Source organism: Aplysia californica, unplaced genomic scaffold (genome assembly GCF_000002075.1).
Source record: "Aplysia californica isolate F4 #8 unplaced genomic scaffold, AplCal3.0 scaffold00049, whole genome shotgun sequence".
In the NCBI taxonomy this organism is placed as follows: Eukaryota; Metazoa; Mollusca; class Gastropoda; order Aplysiida; family Aplysiidae; genus Aplysia; species Aplysia californica.
In genome coordinates this window covers 1,128,363-1,146,729 of record NW_004797319.1, presented here as the reverse complement: position 1 = coordinate 1,146,729, position 18,367 = coordinate 1,128,363, and the positions used below count along the sequence as shown (strand labels likewise).

At 40.5% G+C, this 18,367-nt stretch overlaps 1 protein-coding gene across 1 annotated transcript in view; it reads right to left on the bottom strand.

Annotated features, from left to right (window-relative positions):
- The window catches only part of LOC101845151 (protein virilizer homolog), a 66,315-nt gene extending 49,384 nt beyond the window's left edge, over positions 1–16,931 (bottom strand). Inside the window, exons 1-8 of the mRNA XM_005092598.3 lie at positions 16,822–16,931; positions 11,158–11,270; positions 9,953–10,039; positions 9,143–9,191; positions 8,527–8,659; positions 3,475–4,908; positions 2,563–2,681; positions 2,027–2,098 (exon numbers count right to left, since the gene is read on the bottom strand). Of these exons, the coding sequence (XP_005092655.1) occupies positions 2,027–2,098; positions 2,563–2,681; positions 3,475–4,908; positions 8,527–8,659; positions 9,143–9,191; positions 9,953–10,039; positions 11,158–11,270; positions 16,822–16,890 (2,076 nt within the window). The 5' untranslated portion in view covers positions 16,891–16,931. The remainder of the gene's footprint in view (positions 1–2,026; positions 2,099–2,562; positions 2,682–3,474; positions 4,909–8,526; positions 8,660–9,142; positions 9,192–9,952; positions 10,040–11,157; positions 11,271–16,821) is intronic.
- Between the last annotated feature and the right edge of the window lie 1,436 nt (positions 16,932–18,367).

Here is an 18,367-nt window from a genome sequence, read left to right as displayed (position 1 = left end):
ATCTTTAAAACTACTCAAAATATTTGAATTTCTTTTAATCAGCGTGTTCAGCATTGAATTTGCTACAAAAATATGCCCTTACTTCTCAATATCCAGTATTTCCAACAACTGGGACCTTTTTCCAGGGACGCACACAAATAGTTGTCTTCAAAGCCTTGAAAACAACACAACAATTACAGAAGAGTCCTCCTAAATCAAACGTGGTTAATCCTAAAATAACGGTAAACCGAAAGAAAATAGAATCCCTGATTTTTCTTCTTTGTCTTTGTAATAAAATTACCAATTAGCCAAAACGCAAATATTTCTGAACCAAACAAAATGTTAATGGTTACGTCGTCTAAATCTTCAAAATCATTCCTCAAGTATTGCAAATCCTCAAGCCTTATGTGCTTTAAGAAAGGGAAAGAGAAGACAGATACAAAAAAACACATACGTATAAATAGCAGGTAAGAAAGCGGCATCATCAGTGTACTGTTTGCGTACGTTTATCTTACACATCAATAGACCTACACTCTGTATATCAGCCTTGTAACACAAGGATAGTGAAAGTACATGTCACACTGAATTCAGCTGGTAATGGCCTATTGTCTCTGCAAAGTAAGTTCACATAAGCCCTACATATGAGCACATGACAGCACTTGGTGTGTTTCATGACGACACTAGCATTGGGCTTTCTCACTTCTCTAGTGCAGTAGAGTGTGTATGCTGATCTATGCTTTCATCTGTTCTGTGTGACTGTTTGGCTGACAATGTTAAAGAGAAAGCACAATATGCAGTCTGCAACTCAAATGACAGTAACTAAAAGAGATAGAGGGGAAAAAAACCTTTCAAATAGTGAAATTTGCCAAGAGCATGGCATTCCTAACTCTACACTGTCAACAATCAATGTTAAATGAGCTATCTCTCTAAACCAAAGCCACAGTTAGACGAAAGAAAATCTGGCTGTCCTGCAGATTTCCATTTAAGTGGATTCCATTTCAAACCCCAAACACTTCAGGTATAACTCATTTTCAACTGACACACACCAAATGACCCATTGTCACAGAATATGCCCAAAATATTTAACAAATATTTCATTAGTCAATTTAGAGGTTTCAAATACAACTATTTTGTGATTCCTTAAGTGATCCAACTTCCTGCAGTTTAAGCAGTTTGCTACAAGCTTCAAATTGGCACCAGATGGCCTTGATACTTTCTAGTCATAGTGTGATGGCCTGGGAAAAAACAAATTACATTCTAAAAACAACTTATTTCATTAAAGTTAGTCATTTGCAACCAAAGTAACACAACCTGAACATGATAGAACTGCAAAAAAAAAAAATTTAAATTGGTGTTTATCTTATCCTCTTAGAACCTTAAATTCAAACAAGAAAAGCTGTCTGCTACATTAGACTGAATTATATAACAATTTGTAAGTTGGTTTTTTTTAGGGTTACACTTGCATCGAAACATAGCCATATATATATGAATGGGACCATAATTATGACTTGCATCGAATGAGAGTAAGGTGAGAAAATCTATACGTCTCCATCGAGGGTCAGAAAGACTTGAAACATCTGATGATTATTTCATTTAAATAACATAAAGTAAACAAGTGTTACACATGCATCGTTAATGAGCATGAAAGGTGCTTCATACACACCTCACCACTATTTGTCAGTTTTGCAATTCTGACTCCAATCCCAATCAGTTGGAGTTAGTTGAGCCGCAAATGACTGACTATAACAAGATAATAAACCAAAAGGCTCTGAAAAACTATCAATTTTGAGAGCAATGGTCAGATGAATACAAATCTCATTTTCAAATGTTCAATTGCTTTTTCCTTTGCCATCACACTTAGAACAAAGGCCCATAACCCTAGCTGCCTGGTTTACCCAGCTTTTCTCTACAGTCCAGTCCAATAAACCAAGATAACATCCCTTCATTTAATATTGTAAAAAGTCAGAGGGTGGAAGCCCTCTCATAATCTCATTAGTCAGGACCTTAGATGTTGCTTATAAAAAGAAAAAGGAGGTAAATGACCAACCTGCATCATGTTAGGAACATCCATGACACCCATTTCCTCATCAGAGGATATGTCCTCATAGCCTTCTGTCTCCTACAAGTACAAATAACATGTTTTAGCTGAAGAAAGAATTTTACCGCACTCACAACACAAATAGGTCATATAAGTGCCAAAGATTAGAGGTATTACTACTAATACTAAAGACAAACATACTAAGAAAAGAAAGAGGACAGTTAACAATGATAGATATTTGATAGGAAACAAGGAGCAAACCACATCAGAGCACCCGCCAACTAACCAGAAGCAAGATGTAAAGGTGAAGCCGACATCCTCATATATAAAGAGGAACAAAAGACCTGATATTTCTTGAAACCCAATTTTGGCCTCTAGACTCGTACAAGAATATTTTTTTTTTTAATAGTAGAGGGTTTTACGGCGCTTGCAATTGCATAAGGTCATATGAGCGCCAAGGGGTGGGTGTCAACAGAGAAGTCTTTACAGGAATCAGACTTACTCTGCTTACCTCTCTAGCTTCAACAGAACAAAGTCTGCTTTACCTGAGCCTCAGCATCGTCTACTTGCCCCCGGGGTCGCCGAGAGTTTGAACGATCTGACATCACATCCTCCATGTCCTCTTCCTCCTCAATTCCAACCTCTTCCAAGTCAGCCTCATCACCTGCAGGTAGCAATTAATTTAGAAGCAGTCCAAATTTGAAATAAAAGTCTAAAAAGTCATAAACACAAACATTATTTAAAACAAGGCCTTCTATGCTTACTCCCTTCATTGGGCTGAAAATTCAATGAGATATCAAAGTATCTAAAAAAGATACTTTTGTCTAAAGGCTTCCGTCTGTATTTCTACATATTTCTAAAAATCTGTCCGAGCCTTCAGGTAAAATTATATAAAGTCTTTCAGAATAGACAGTTTCAACAGATAGTCACAGAGACTTATGATGAATAAACCAAAAGTTTGTTAACAAAAATTTTGAGGATCATATGAACAAACAATAATGAGGAAGAAAGTTTTTACTTAGGTAAATTTTTAATTTCGTTTTTCATTAAAAAGAGGATGAACCAGACCTTCACTACGAACACAACCTTCCAGTTTGTTATGGCAGTCAGGAAAGTAACTACAGAATGTTACTAGACCACTCTCACCTCCCTCAGCCCCCCTTCCTCACCTCTTTTTATCACCATCATTATTATTTTTATCATTATTATTATTGTTCTTGTCATTATAATCATTATTATTTTGAAGACAACGAAGTTGATTATTACTATTATTAGATGATTATTATTTTTCTATTATCATATTATCGTGTTTTTCATTATCAATATTATAGCTTTTGTTACAATTTTATTATCATCACTCAAGTTCACTTTTCCAGCCTACCTTCTTTCGTAATTGTACTGTTAAAGCAATTATGTCAATCACAGAAAAATATTTTCCCACTTTCTCTGGTACGTACTTAGATGTAGTTCTGGAGGATGGTCCACCTCCTCTGATGGTAGTGCTGGCTGGTTCCGTGGAGCAGATCTAGACCTTGACCTCTGTCTAGAACGTGATCTCTTCCGTGACCTTGATCCTGATCGAGAGCGAGAACGATCCACACTAGACCTACGAGGGGAAGTTTTGGGTCTGCCACGCCTTTCATGCTCAGGCCGAGTTTTCTTCTCTTTTTCTTTCAATAAATCCCTGTCTCTGTCCCTTTCTTTTTCCCTCTCTCTTTCCTGCTCTTTTTCTCGAAGCTCATGATCTCGTTCCCTCTCTCTCTCCTTTTCTATCTCCATTTCACGCTCCCTGTCTCTTTCTCTATCCCTCTGAATTTCTTTTTCTCTCTCCCGTTCATGCTCTCTCTGCAGCTCTTTCTCCCGCTCTTTGATCTCTCTCTCTTTCAGTTCCTGCTCCCTCTTTAACTTTTCCTTAGCATCATATTCACGCTGTTCTCTTTCCTCCTTCTCTCTCTGTCTCTCTCGTTCTTTCTCAGCATCTCTCTCCCTCTCTTTCTCCCTGTGCAGTTCATCCCTCCCAAGGTCTCTGTCTAAAATGTCTTTGTCTTTGTGTGCTCTTGACTCTCTAGAGCTGTCAAGAGAATCTGAAACCATTCGAACGTCATGCCCTTCATTTTCCCGCGAACTGTGACGCAACGACTTATCTCTCCGTCCTATTTCCCTGTCCCGTTCCTTGGAACGTGGTCGATCATCTTCTCTACTTTCTCGCCCACTAAACTCTCTGTCTCTCTCACGAGACCCTGGAACTTCCTCATCTCTGCTAGATCTGAAAGCAAAGTCTCTGTCTCTCGTGTCTCTTTCTCGAGACACTGACCTCTCAAAATCACTGAAATCTTTTTCCCTACTGGAGTCATATGGTTCCTTGGGTTCCGGAGGAAAGGTGTAATCACGTCGGAGCTCTAAGTCATGAGAGTCTTGACTGGAGGCACGGACACGGTCCCCACTAGAGCCCCGATCCCGACTGGAAGGATGATCACGGTCTCGACTCATGGGATGGTCCTGCTCACGGCTGGAGGGACGTTCTCGATCATGGCTGGGGCGATCTCGATCACGACTGCCCGGACGGTCCCGGTCTCGACTGGCCGGGCGATCACGCTCTCTGCTGTTGGCATGGTCCCGATCACGACTGCTTGGACGATCCCGATCACGACTACTAGGACGATCCCTATCATGACTGCTGGGGTGACCCCGGTCCCTGTGAGGTGACGGTTTTCTCAGCACCTCCGAGAAGGCTTCCTCTATAGGAGCAGCCCGGGCTAAGCCTGTGGGGGAGGGGGAGGTCTGAGCCGTGGATACTAGCTGTTGTTTCTGCCTCTGCTGTTGCAGCTGTGCATTTATGTAATCCAAAGGATGCTGTTGTTTGTGGCTCTCTTCTTCTCCAACATCCATTCCTGAAAGAAGATTTAAAAATAAATACATGTTATCTTTCTGTGGTATGCAAATTTTTTTTGGGGGGGGTTGTTAAGGGGTGGCTGTTACCTCTTTCATGTGAGATCTGAACAGTGCAGATGGCCAGGGAGGCAGAGGTGTAAAATCTCAACTGCTTGTGAAAGTGCTCAAGTGGCGCGCCAGCACGGAAACTTTCCTGGGTAGCCAGAAGTGTGAAATTAATTTCACCACTGCCTGCTGCCCTGATCATATGATCAGGCGAGGAAAAAGTTCCTTGAATAGTTGTTACAACAGGGGAGAGGTGGCATTGATTAATTACATTGATGGTGGAGCTAAGGATGAAAACAATCATTTCCGTTTTTAATTGGTCAAAAAATGGTCCTATGATATGAAAGCACTGGTGGCAATGGCTAAAAAAGATAAAATGCATGCCATTTACAGGGAGGCTAGGACAGCACTTGGGAGGTATGAAATTTTGACCGCTTGCAGACTAGACAGATGACCCTTAATCCCACCGCTTACAGGCTGGCCCATTGAAACCCCCTCCATCCAAGACGGTGATTCCGTCTTGAACAGGTTCGAATACACTTAGCAATTTTTTTTTTTTTCTTTGGTTTTTTTGTAAGATTTTAACGGCACTTGCAACACAGTTAGGTCATATAAGTGCCGAAGATTAGAGGTGATAAATGTTTGATAGGAAAGAAGGAACAAACCACACCAGAGCACCTGCCAACCACCCACTTTCAATTTTTAGCAGAATTTCAGACAGATAAAGCAGAAACGAAAGGAAAATTATACACTGGGGTTTTAGGGGCAGCATAGCATAGACAACACCCCCTCCCCCCCCCAACCAATACAGGGTTCAAGAACAGCAACTCAGAGGAGATTCAGGGTGCAAACCCATAATGTGGTACTTTCTTTTTTCACCAAGAGTTTGTCTTGTTTTATCTGATTTCTTCATCTACATATACCCATGCTATCTTGCTGGCAATATCTAAACCAAATTCCTCTTTCCACTGCCATTGTAATTTAATTTGTCATTGCGCCATTGACAGTAGTGTACGTACAGCCAGGAACATTAATCTTGACAAGGTAGTCATTAAGTCTGTAATTTCCTCCATTTTTGCATCAGAATGTCGAATGCCACAACCTTATTGTATCACTTCCACTTATTTTAGATTTTAGTAATTTTATCAAGTTTTTCACTGTCCACGGAATTATCCTGCTCCTGTAGAATCCTCCAACTGACAATTTTTCTAAGTCTAGAAAGATTTGAGAGAGTACCTTTCTGACAACAATTTTTTCTCTAAAATCACATTTCAATCTTCTTGATAAACATACATATTTTCTAGCCCAATAAGGATTCGAAAGAGAGACAGAAAGAATGAGTAACTGAAAGAAAGGAGAATGCCGCACAAAAATAGCATTATCGGGACTAGCCAGATATTAGACGATTTGAGAGAGAAAATGTATTGCCAACCAACCCCCCAAAGGATACACAGAGGGGCAATGGCAGAGTGTATGAAATGCACAACTAGCAGGTTTAAAATATGCTAACAACTTATCGAGAGTTACCGTTAACATTCAAACTTAACCAAGAAGATAGGGAGGCAGCTACAGATCCTTTGCTATGGAATACCAATAGACCACAGCTATTGAAATTTTTTTTAATGGATTGAGTTGATATGATGAGGCAGCATGTACAGAACTTTCAGAAAATACGCTTTTCCATACTAATAAAAAAGATTGGAAGCACTGCTTCATTAGTGCAAGTAATGCCCTTAAAATTCAACAAACTTACCCACCCTTTGAGGTGGGTACAAAACCACGCTTTCAAAATATAAGTAACTACAGTCGAACCTGTGTAAGACGGAATCGCAAGGGAGCGGGAAAAAAATTCAGTCTTAGACAGGGGAATTTAGGGGGGGATGGGGGTGGGGGGGTTCAAAGGCCCAGCCGGTGAGATCAAGGATCGCTTGTCCGATCGGCAAGCAGTGGTCAAAACTTCACACCTCTCAGCTGCTATCCTATCTGATAGTGACATGCGTCAGTCTTACTTATCCAATTACCACCAGTGCTTGCCTTTCATAGGACCACTGTTTGACCTATTAAAACAGAAATGTTTGAACACCTCCTTTGCTTCCACCCTTAGTCCCACCCACCAATGCCACCCCTCACTGTCATCATTGTACAGCAATGCCAATCGGGCTTTCCCGCGAGGCGAAAATTTGGTCCCCGTTTACGGGCGATTTTCCGGACCCGTTCATTGGTCACTTGAAATAGGGCAATGGCGGGCGCGCGCATCCGGTTGTTTTTCTCTCTATTCCCCTGTAACATCGCAATGGGGGTATTCCGAGGCGAGGTTATCTCGTCTCGGGGTGTCCGCGTCTCAACGGGGAAAAAGAATTTTTAATTGTACGGCATGCTAGATTGAATTAACTTATCTTTTACGGTTGGCATGGTCTAAAGTCATCATAAAAAGCTTTGCAATTATTTAGTCACGCTGCCGACATATATTCTGAAAGATCCCATGTTGTGATACGATGCTATAAATAAAATGGACTCATCCCGACACCCCTTTTTCGCAAAATCGTAATATGTACACCACAATTTTAATTATAACAAAATAACTACGAAATTGGTAGTAAATCTGACTGCAGAAATGATTTCTACACTCAAAAACACATCGGGTAGCCAAGTTTCTCTCGAACACTCGGATTAGTTACCGAGATATCGTCGATTTTCTTACAGAATCTGCTACTGCGTGGTCCACTTTTTAGGAGTATTTTCCTATATGTGGGTCATCCATATTTTGCCGACCTTTACAACCCCATAACTTTTTTATTTATGAACCGATTCTCAAAATTCAAGAAGCATGATTATTAGAATTGAAAATTCTTTCTTAGGTACCAAAAAAAAGGGGGTAAAAGTGAAAATTTAAATTTTCATTGGCATTGCTACATTGTAACAAAGATTCGAGGAACTCTTTTCTCAGCAGGCCATACGATCAGGGCAGCAGGCATTGGTCAATCTAATTTCACACCTCTGGCTTCTGGCTACCCAGGAAAGTTTCCGTAGTGGCTGGCTACTCGAGCACTCTCACGGGCAGTCGTGAGATATCTCACCCACACTACACTGATTATCTGCTGTAGCGCTCAGTGCTCACATGACGGGGAAACATAGGGTAACTTCTACTCTATCCCCATTGCACCCCTACTCCCCTTCCTCGCCCAGTGGCATGGCCATGGCGTTAAGTTTAGAGCCGGCGGAATCAAACTTGCGAGTTTTGTTTCAAATCAGGGCTGAGCGGGCAAAGCATTTTCCGTCTTAGACAGGTGAAACCCTCGGAAGGGAGCGGATTTTTCTTTCCATTTCCGCGTTGGACAGGTTTCCGTTTTATACAGGTAATTAAAGAGGAATATATCAAGAGGGGAGCGGGGAGATTCCGTTAAGACAGGTTTCCGTTTTACACAGGTTTCCGTTAAGGCAGGTTCGACTGTACTCCAAACTAAAAAGATAAACAACCATTTGACACCAAAACCGATCAAAAAATTCACAGGTACTCCACGCCTATTTATAGGACATAAACAACAACTTTTCTCGTAATAACATCAACATACCTTGGTGTGCAGGCAATGGAGGAGGGGGGGGAGGTGGTGAGTCCTGGGGGGGCTTTACCACTGTGACCCGGCCGTAGACTGCAAAGGTCACAATGCGGTACCATCCTTTTAGGATGAGACCATCAGTGGGAACCTGAAGCAATTTTTCAAGGGTGGTGGGATAGTACAGGGAGAGAAGTAGACATTTAAACTGAATGCATAGAAAGCTTTACCACACCTTTTCATAAACCAAACTAATCCAATATGGACACTATCCAACAAAATAAAAGTTGCGAGAGAAAATGTGAACTAAATTTGACAAATTCAGCAGGATTGCCACATCATATTTTCTAACCTTGAATGGAAGCTAATATAATCCAAAAGAATAAAAAACTGCAACAATATTATTTTCATGGAATAATCAAAACATCTAAGAACTACAGGTAAATGTAAAATTTTCCATGACCATTCCGAAATAGAATCACAAAAGATCCAGGAGGGCTATTATTCAACAATTTTTGTAAAACTCAATTTCTGTCTCTGTCATTTGAGAAACAGAAGACTGTACTAACTCAAAATAAGAAAGGAATTTTAAAAATGTCCTTGAATTTCACAGACACTGAAGTATACAACTTACTTCCTTCTCCGGCTTCAACTGGATGTTGGTATTTTCTTTATAGTCTAGCCTGAAAAAAGAAAAAAGTAATTACAGACACCTCCTTTCCCTAGATCTTGAACGGAAGCTATACAAATGTGCAAATGGAAGAAGGGTGAGGGATGCTTTTGACAGTAAGTATATCTGTTTCAATTCTTATTTTTATACCTACACATGCTAGCTGCAGCCCAGTTAACGAGATGGCACAAAGCTAAGCTTTCCACATTTCCCTGAAATGTTTGTCAGTTTGCTAATTTGAAAAAAAAGTTCATCCATTTAACTTGACCCAAATATGTGTTTGAGGAAAGAGCAGCACATCGACACAATAACAGTCATTAAGTGAAGGAAAAAAGCAAAATGAAACAACAGGAAGAAAAGAAATGAAGTAGAGCCTATCAATGCGAACCACTGGCTCAAAATGAGGGTGTCAATATCATTCTTAAAAAGGTGAACCCGATGAGCATGCAAATATTAATGCCCCAAGAGGTTACATACCACATGGTCCATATTCTTTTCACAAATAAAAAACATCTTAAGACCTAATTCTTACATTATCCCCCTGTGAATAAAGAGAAGCACATAAACACAATAAAAGCCATTTTAGTTTCGGGAAAGGGGGGGGGGGGGGTAAGAAAGAGACAAAAGCAACAGAAAGAAAAGAAGCAAAGATGAATGACTCACTTGCGGTACTCTCCAACCACCGTATTATTCCCTTCACACATCTCAAAGAATATTTTTAATCCTTTTTTTTTCCCCTTAACAGAAGGCAAGTTATTTCTTTCTAGCACTCACCTGCCAAGTTTTTCAAATGTAGAAGCAGTGGGCTTGTTCAGGTTGTTCACAAATATATCAAGCTTGAACTCAGATGGGAGGGTTCCTCTGCAAACAGTCATATAAAATTCATGATCTGAATCAAATAGAACAAGCATGAATACAAGCCACAGCAACTCATATAAAGAATATATTTACTAAAAATACATGAATCTTTCTTGACGAAAATATCAGGAAAATAAAATCAAAATGACATCTTCAAACTAGAAGCCATGAAGACAAGACAAAAGATTCTTCCAAAAATTAAAACTCAAAACAATGAAGCAGAGGAATGGGAAAGTAGAGAATTTTTCCATATTAAAGTTAACTTAAGACTGCCCTCAAACTTAAAGACATGCCAAGGACTTCACGCCCCATGAATAAAAAAGAAACATCAAGGATAAAAACATGACATGGATATACATGGCCCACTAAATGGTGATCTACGGCCTGAAGAGAAATACTACCCATTGGGATGACCTTTTTTATGTGAGACCCCAAGGAAATACAACAAAGACTTAAACTTCTGATTCACTCAAATATAAATACCAATGACAATGTCCAAATAGCAAAACGCATATTTATCAGAAACAATCTATCTTATAATTTGCTGGTCATGATAATTAGTGTGCACTCTCATGTAATCTTTTTAGCATGAATATTTCAGGTATCAGTGTATGGAGATAGTATGAGTTCTAGTGTGACTAATCTTAGATAAAAGTTTAAGGGTTTCAAGAGTTCCTTGGACAACAACAAAAAAGCAAGAGAACTGTTATGTATAAAAAATCAAACAAAAAGAGACCAAATGAGTAAAATCAGATACAGATCTATATAGATGGCTGTGCTGCTACTGCCCTCACTATTCTATTGCTCAAAAGGAAAATCTGCAAACAAATTAATCAAATAGAATTGATGGATGGAAAAAGAAGCAGAGTCTATACAGACAAAAGAAGATTTTGGAAATCCTTAAAACATGGCTGGAGATGCAGAGAGTCAGATTTACTTGAAACTACCAATTAAAGAATAGACAGTGGTACACAGATCAGTTCTATTGAATCTAAACATAAAACACAGCTAACTGTTTTTTATTAAGGCAAACTGGCAAAAAAAAGAATGAAAAAGCATGGATAATTTCTAGAAGCTAAGATTTCCTTCAAAACACACTACTGATAAAATAATCGACTTACCCAAGTCGAAATCCTTTTCCAAGGTTTGTTTCAACTTGAGTCTTCAATGGAATTACACGTACTTCATACACCACGACTGGTTGTGAGAACTGTATCAGGTCAATATTAAGCTCCTAAAATAGAATGAAAAACAAATAATATGTTTAAAGAGTAGAAACAAAGCTGAAAACATGCATGACACAAGATAAAAGACTGCAGATATCTCAAATAAGATCACAGCAAGCAAAAGGGAAACACAATGCAAAACTTGCACAGTATAGTATACCAACAACATCTCATCTAAATCCTTCTTTCACCACTAGATCAAGGTCAACCAACAGGTGTCCAGTTCAAGAACGGGACTGCCATCCTTGCTCCAGTAATACTTTCCTGGGTAAATTGTACGCTTAAACTAAACATGACATCCCAAAGTTTTGTTTAGTCACTAGCCTACAGTACAAGCACTATAGTGCTGTGTCATGCAGAGTTGTGCACAAAGTGGCAAATTAATAAATGAGAGCTAGAATTTTTTTAACACGAACAAACGAGACAGACGAGAATGTGAACAAGACAATGCAAGGCAATCTCCAGTTTTAGCCCCAAGATACCTGACTTTAATACTCGGTATCGATGTTTATCCAAATGAGAGAGGGATGCGCTGTTTGTGCACAGTTCTTTGCCACAATGCAGGCGATCAATAAAAATTGGGGCCAAACTCGGACGGGGGGGGCAGAACTGGAAGTGGAAGAGAGGCCGGGGTGGCCTAGTCTGCTACTTTTTAATTGTACAAAATGAGCAATAATATTCCATTTAAAAACAAAGGGCCATGGGGGTTTCAGGGAGGCATGTCCCAATGACCTAATAAAAATTATAAATATGTGGAGGGGGGATTTTTTTATACGTTAACATTTGATGTTTTTCAATTAGGTTTGATATTTTTCTCTCCGCCCGTCAAACATCGTATCAGCATGCACAGCGCAAAAGAATCGCCTCATTTTAAACCAGAAGTAATTGTTCAGATATAACCCTGGTCCATGCCCCCCTGAATTTGACCATAATTTGATGTTCTGCAATTAGGTTTGATAGGCTATCTCTCCATATCGGCACGTGCATTAAAAAGTAATCGCTTAGAACTAGAAGTAATTGTTGGTGGGGTCAAAACTAGTATCCCCAAACAGGACCAAGATTATTAAGTTGTACCGGACATCAATACTGACCTAAATACTCGGTATCGATCTTTTATCTGAAAGAGAGAGATATGCGCTGCTATTTTTCAGTAATAATATTTCACATATTTTAAACACGGGGGGGTAAGGGGGCTTGACCATGATTTGATGTTCTGCAATTTAATTAGGTTTGAAAGGACATGGAGGTAACGAGAAAACACTACACCGGCGTCTGATTGGCTGTACATAGTGACGTATGTACCCATGACATAGCAAATTTGGTAATTATATTACTATGGCCTTAGGCCAAGGGGAATGTAGTCGGAAATCTAGGTCATCATTGAGCGAGCGAGTGTCTGCTGGTGATCTCAATTGTAGAGCAAATGCCAGGCAAAGATCAGTCCAGATAAAAACTGCAATGAGTAGTTCACTAGTTGCTACCCCCTGTGTTAACTATGAAGGACATATTGTTCTAGTGCCTTGTCCTTGTTAATCAAGTCATTGTAAAATAGATATGTGTAGTCTAGTTTAGTTTTAGTTTAGTACGGGGTTTTACGGCGCTCGCAACTAACTGCATAAGGTCATGAGCGCGCTACGCGTAGTCTAAATGACTCTAGATCTAGATCTAGTAACATTTTAGCCAATCAGAAGCCGGTGCAGGCTATCGTCCTCATGACGTCGTTTCATTGATATATTTTAGCCCAAAAAAGCCAGTGTAGTGTGCTCTCATTAGCTCCATCATCCATGTTTTAAAGGCTATCTGGCACTACTTGGATATGGTGGTCCCGACTTGTGTGTAGGCCTAATGAAATATTGATACTGATTTAAATAGTCAGTATCAATGTTAATGTTTTATCAGTAGCCTAGATCTAAATCTAGCCTACAAAATGAGCAGTAAAATTTCACTTGTAAGTTTTTCACAAGGCAAGGGGGGTTGCCCCCCCCTGACTTTAAAAAAACAAAACATTGGGTGTTCCTGAATTTGACCACGATTTGATGTTTTGCAAATTAGGTTTGAAAGGCTATCTCTCCATATTGGCACGCAAATCAAAAAGTTTATAACCGTTTAGACTTAAATCTAGAGTAAAATTACCGGTTCGGTCAAAATAAGGACGAAAACAGGCACGTCGACTTTAAAGCTTTATAAATATCTCCTATCTGCCTTGCCCTAGAGACAAACCGAAACCAGCTACAGGAAGCCCTGTGATTGGATGACCCCAGGAATGAGCTGTTTCAGCTTGTACTCATATTTGAGGCCCTTACTGGGTGCAAAAGTGACGCCCGATTTATTTACGTGTTCGGTCACAATTTTTTTGTTTTCTCAAGGATTCGGGCAGTATTTTGACATTCGGTCATTTTCAATTATTATCACATTTGTTTCTTTGCAAGCTTAATAACATGATTTTTAATGCTTGTTATCAACACTTGGACACAATGATAGTTTGTCTAAAGTGGTTTTCACCATTTACAGCTATTTTGATGAGTATGTATCTGACCCACTCTACTACGTGGTATCTGACTCTACCACACCAGCATCTGGCTCACTCAACTACACTAGATTCTGACTCTCCTACACTGATATCCGACTGTATTACACACTGGTATCTGACTCTACTACCCTGGTGTCTGACTGAGCTAATATGCTGTATCTGACTCTACTATTATTTAAATTATGCACAAATTCTTGATTCTTTATTATATTATAACCATTGGCACTGTATTATCTTATGTGCCCGAAGGATGAGAAACTATGGATTTTATGTTACAATCCGGGCACCCCCCCCTTTGGGCAAAAACGGCGAGGCTGAACAGCAAATTCTCTTTCATCCTTGATGGGGCCTCATATGCAAATAACTCTCCAGCTTTCAGAGTTTACCAAAACGTAGAATCTAGGCCACAGGCTCCTTCATCCACAACCAATGTTAACTCTTCCGGGGAAACAGCTTCATGCTGTTTTGCTCAGTTGATGAAGAAAAAGCTGTCTTAAGGACTATTTTTAGCAAAATATCGCCGTAACTAGTTTCAACGAAAGTAAGGGAGGTTGCTTTAGGTTTGTGTGCCACTCTTTTGGGGCTAGATTTAAAAACAAAGTTTTAAACGATCTTTTTGTACTCCAGTGCCCGACAGCTAGAAAAAAAATTGCTGCCCGACCCGGTACGATTACTCTAGATCTAGAACCAGAAGTAATCATCGTTGGGGTCAAAATGAAATTCTAGATTTTCTCTGGGTTATATTTCCTTGTCACAAAAGTCGGGACCACCATATCCAAGTAGTGCCGGCTATCTCTCCGCTATATCGGCACGCGCATCAAAAAGTAAGTCGGCCTAATCGTTTAGAACCACGAGCCCCCCTGAAACCCCCCTACTCTTGATTCTTTGGGCCCAAACCGGCAAATAATAATTGGGGGTAGGAACTGCCGAAAATCGGCCATTCTTTGCTTGAATTTTGATTTTCTCCTCATCGATTACCTGGCAATTCAGGGATTTTGGTGTTCAGCTTTGGACTTTGGCTGGATTGTACTTTACCGGACCACCCGTCTCGGCCCGTGATTACTACGCAAGCCTAGCCTAACTACGCACTCATAGTACTCTGCTTGCCCCCTGGAAACTATATTTTAAAGACAATAACATGAGCGGACAGTCGTGTTTACATATCAATGTAACAACAGTGGGGGGAGGGGGGGCTTCAGGGGCCTGGCAACAATAATTTAAAGACACTCACACACGTACACATATTATAAACAATAGCATGAGCGGACAATCGGGGTAGATACTCGCCAAGTCGCGAGCAGGGCCGAGGGGGTTGCAATTATGCAAATGAGCTCTCGTACACATCTCTAGCCCTCCATTGTACTTTGCCGGACCAGAAGTAGGCCAAGCCAGCAGAGTCGCGGGCAAATAAGAATAGTGGACCGAGTGATTAGATTGGCCAATTAGCCTCAAGGTGTCAGGTTCGAGGGTCAAAGGGCACAGTGGCATGGTCGTGATGACCGCAATTGTACAGGAGAGCCTAGATTACATCTAAAAATCTATCTAGGTAAGATTGAAGAATACCGGACCAGCGGACTGGGACTACTTTTGCCTATATGTCTCAACCGCTGGTATTTTAGGAGTTCAGCACAGTTAAAAGAGCAGTTAATGGCTTTTTTTATAGTAGTAATGCTATTTTTATAATGTATGGAAGGGAAATTGAGATGAAAAACAATTACAAAATCATTTTTACTTTTACTGGAATTTAGCAGGAACTAATTTGTGTAGTACAGCATCCTTCTCTCAACCGTACCGTGGTCCGGGATACTTCATTAGACAACAACGTAGGCCTACCTAGTCCGGGAAACTTCACCTAAGGCTAAACCAAGAGCGTGCATTCACGGCGAAGCATTCCGGACCACGGATCATGTGCCTGCAGGGCGGGGCCTAAAGAACACAGCGTGTGGAACATTGTGAGACCGAGCGCGCGAGCCACCGCCTCTCCCTTCCCCGCGCGGTCCAGCATTCTTCGTTCTAACATCGATTTTAATATCTCTCAATGAAGAATCCCGGACCGTTGTCAGGGGGGAAACCCCCCAAACAACTTCCCTCTTCTTACAACCGGAATGAAGAATTTCGGACCGATATATATATATCTGTTCGTTAGTGGTTTGTCAGGGGGGGAGACCCCCCCAGAACCCCCCCCCACCCCTCCAAGATTTGAATTGTCAGGGGGAGACCCCCTTCCAAGATGTGTGTGTGAATGAAAAAATGTCGGACCATCCAATGCTAGCCTTCCTCCTCTCGCGAATTGAAGCGCGTGCGGCAGAGCGGTGGGTGCTTTTTCGGTAATTCCCACCCCCCCTTATTTGAGCCTGACCTATTTCTAGATCTAGATCTATACACGTTTGATTCGCGGTGAGCTAAGATATCAAACCTAACAACAGCAAAACATTAAATTGTGGTAAAATTCAGGGGGGCATGCCCCCCTGAAACCCCCATTCCTATTTTTGTTAGGAAGCCCCCCTGAAACCCCCTACTCTTGGGGCCAAAACCCGTGAATAACAATTGCGGGGTGGGAACTACCGAAAAAGCACCGAGCGGTGTTGTTATGGAAGTAATCTGGCTCACGCAAGGCGCAACAATACAAGTGGTCCGGTATTGTTCAATCTTCCCGATATCCAGATCTAGATATATCTGTATCTCGGCTACCGCTGTGTCTTTCCACTTCCGTGCCGTAACGAGCGACCACCCCATCAAACACAATAAAGAAGAGACCTAGACCTCAATTCTGCTCTGTCTCATAGTGGTCGCTCCTTACGGAAGTCCTCCCAAAGCCACCATGGACCATCCATACACTACACCAACAAACCATGACTGCCTTGAAACCGTGCCGTGGGGAAAAAAACCTCGAAAAACTATTCTTGCTAATTAAAATCAAATAGATCTAAATCTAGATCTAGAATCTAGATCTAAATCTAGAATCTAGTGCATTGAGCTTATATTACCAGCACCAATAATTATTAATATTACATTATAGATGCATATACCTCTTTATTTTGGTCGTGGTAAAATGTATCAAAAAACAACAATTTCACTTCTTCCTCCGAAGACGCCATTATTGTTGGCTCGCTCAGTTCACTGCTCAGAAATTAAGTAAGAAAGAATTATTTCCCTTGCCATTGGCAATAATTAGACCAGACTACTTTCGGTTTTTTACCGTATGGATGCATGGAATTATGGACCAGAATGTCTGACCGCCGGTGGACGTCCGCACGTCGAAGAAGAAGAATCGGAGGAACGAAAATCTGAATAGCTATAATATCCTTCAGCCTAGTTTTTATTTGGATAGACTGTTAGGGATGCTGACTGATCGATAACATTAATGTGTTCTGCTATTGTTGGGAATAACAACACCTTGAAAAATGTGTGGGACGACCCAGGGCGAGACAGTCTATTGCCTCAAAGGGGAGAAAAAGAATTGCATATAATCCAAAACTGAAATAGGGCCTATGCAAATGGTATGTTGTCCTGCTCTACACTTTGTCATGAAGACACTTACCGTACATAGAGAAAATCCAAGTTAATCTATATCTCAAATCTAAGAAGACCGAACAAACAAACAAAATTTTTTTTTTTTACGGAAGGGGTCACAAGCAGGGATCATGAACGGCTATGTCAACAAAGAATAAATACAATGTAGATCTAAAGATGTCTTGCAATCAAAGATTCTCTACTGCACGATCTTTTTTGTAATGCCAAAACGAACGTTGAAAGATCATTGGCTGAGTCTAATATAAACAAAGATCAAAAGAATCTCAAGTTTAATTATTTGTAATGTATTTTCTATAATTGCCATATACGGTTGTGAATCACAGACGATTAAATACATTAATAACACCAAAAAAGACATAAAACTGTGGGAAAATACATATTTATATTTTTAGGAAATGATTATGGAAGATGTTTAAGTATAATTATAGCAGGTGACGTGCAAAAAGAACAATGTACCCTGTTATCCTAATGATGAGTTATGCCCAGAAAGATATGTCGTTATGGCACACGAAAGGAGTGTAGTAAGGTAAGGTACAGCGCTCGGTATCGCGTGGCTGTAGCATAAGGGGTTATCAGGAGCTGGGCCTGGATAGAAGCGACTGATCATGATTTGCAACTAATTTCTCTGCTTGTGTTCTAAAAAAAACACAAAAAATGATAATAAAACAACCTAGGGTGTTTTTATCCTGGCTACCATATAGCGCCGGCCTAGTAATAGGCGCGTGTTGGTGCCGATTTAGCTGGATTGCTTCATTTTGCGGTGCCGTCTAGATTTTCAAAAACAACAACAACAAACAAACAAAAATATGGTGGTAGATCTCGAGATCATAATCCGGATAAGCAAGTGACCAGACGGGACTATTTTCGAGAAATCCTCCCACTCCCTTCCCCACCTCTGCTTTGGCCTAACCAGACGCACCACGTCAATCATGTTGCATCAGTTTGGACATAGCCTAAACCTCAAATGTACAGAAAGATCATTTCGAGCATCACATATATGTATGTTGCTCAATCCTGGAATCATCGGGTTGGGGGGCGGGG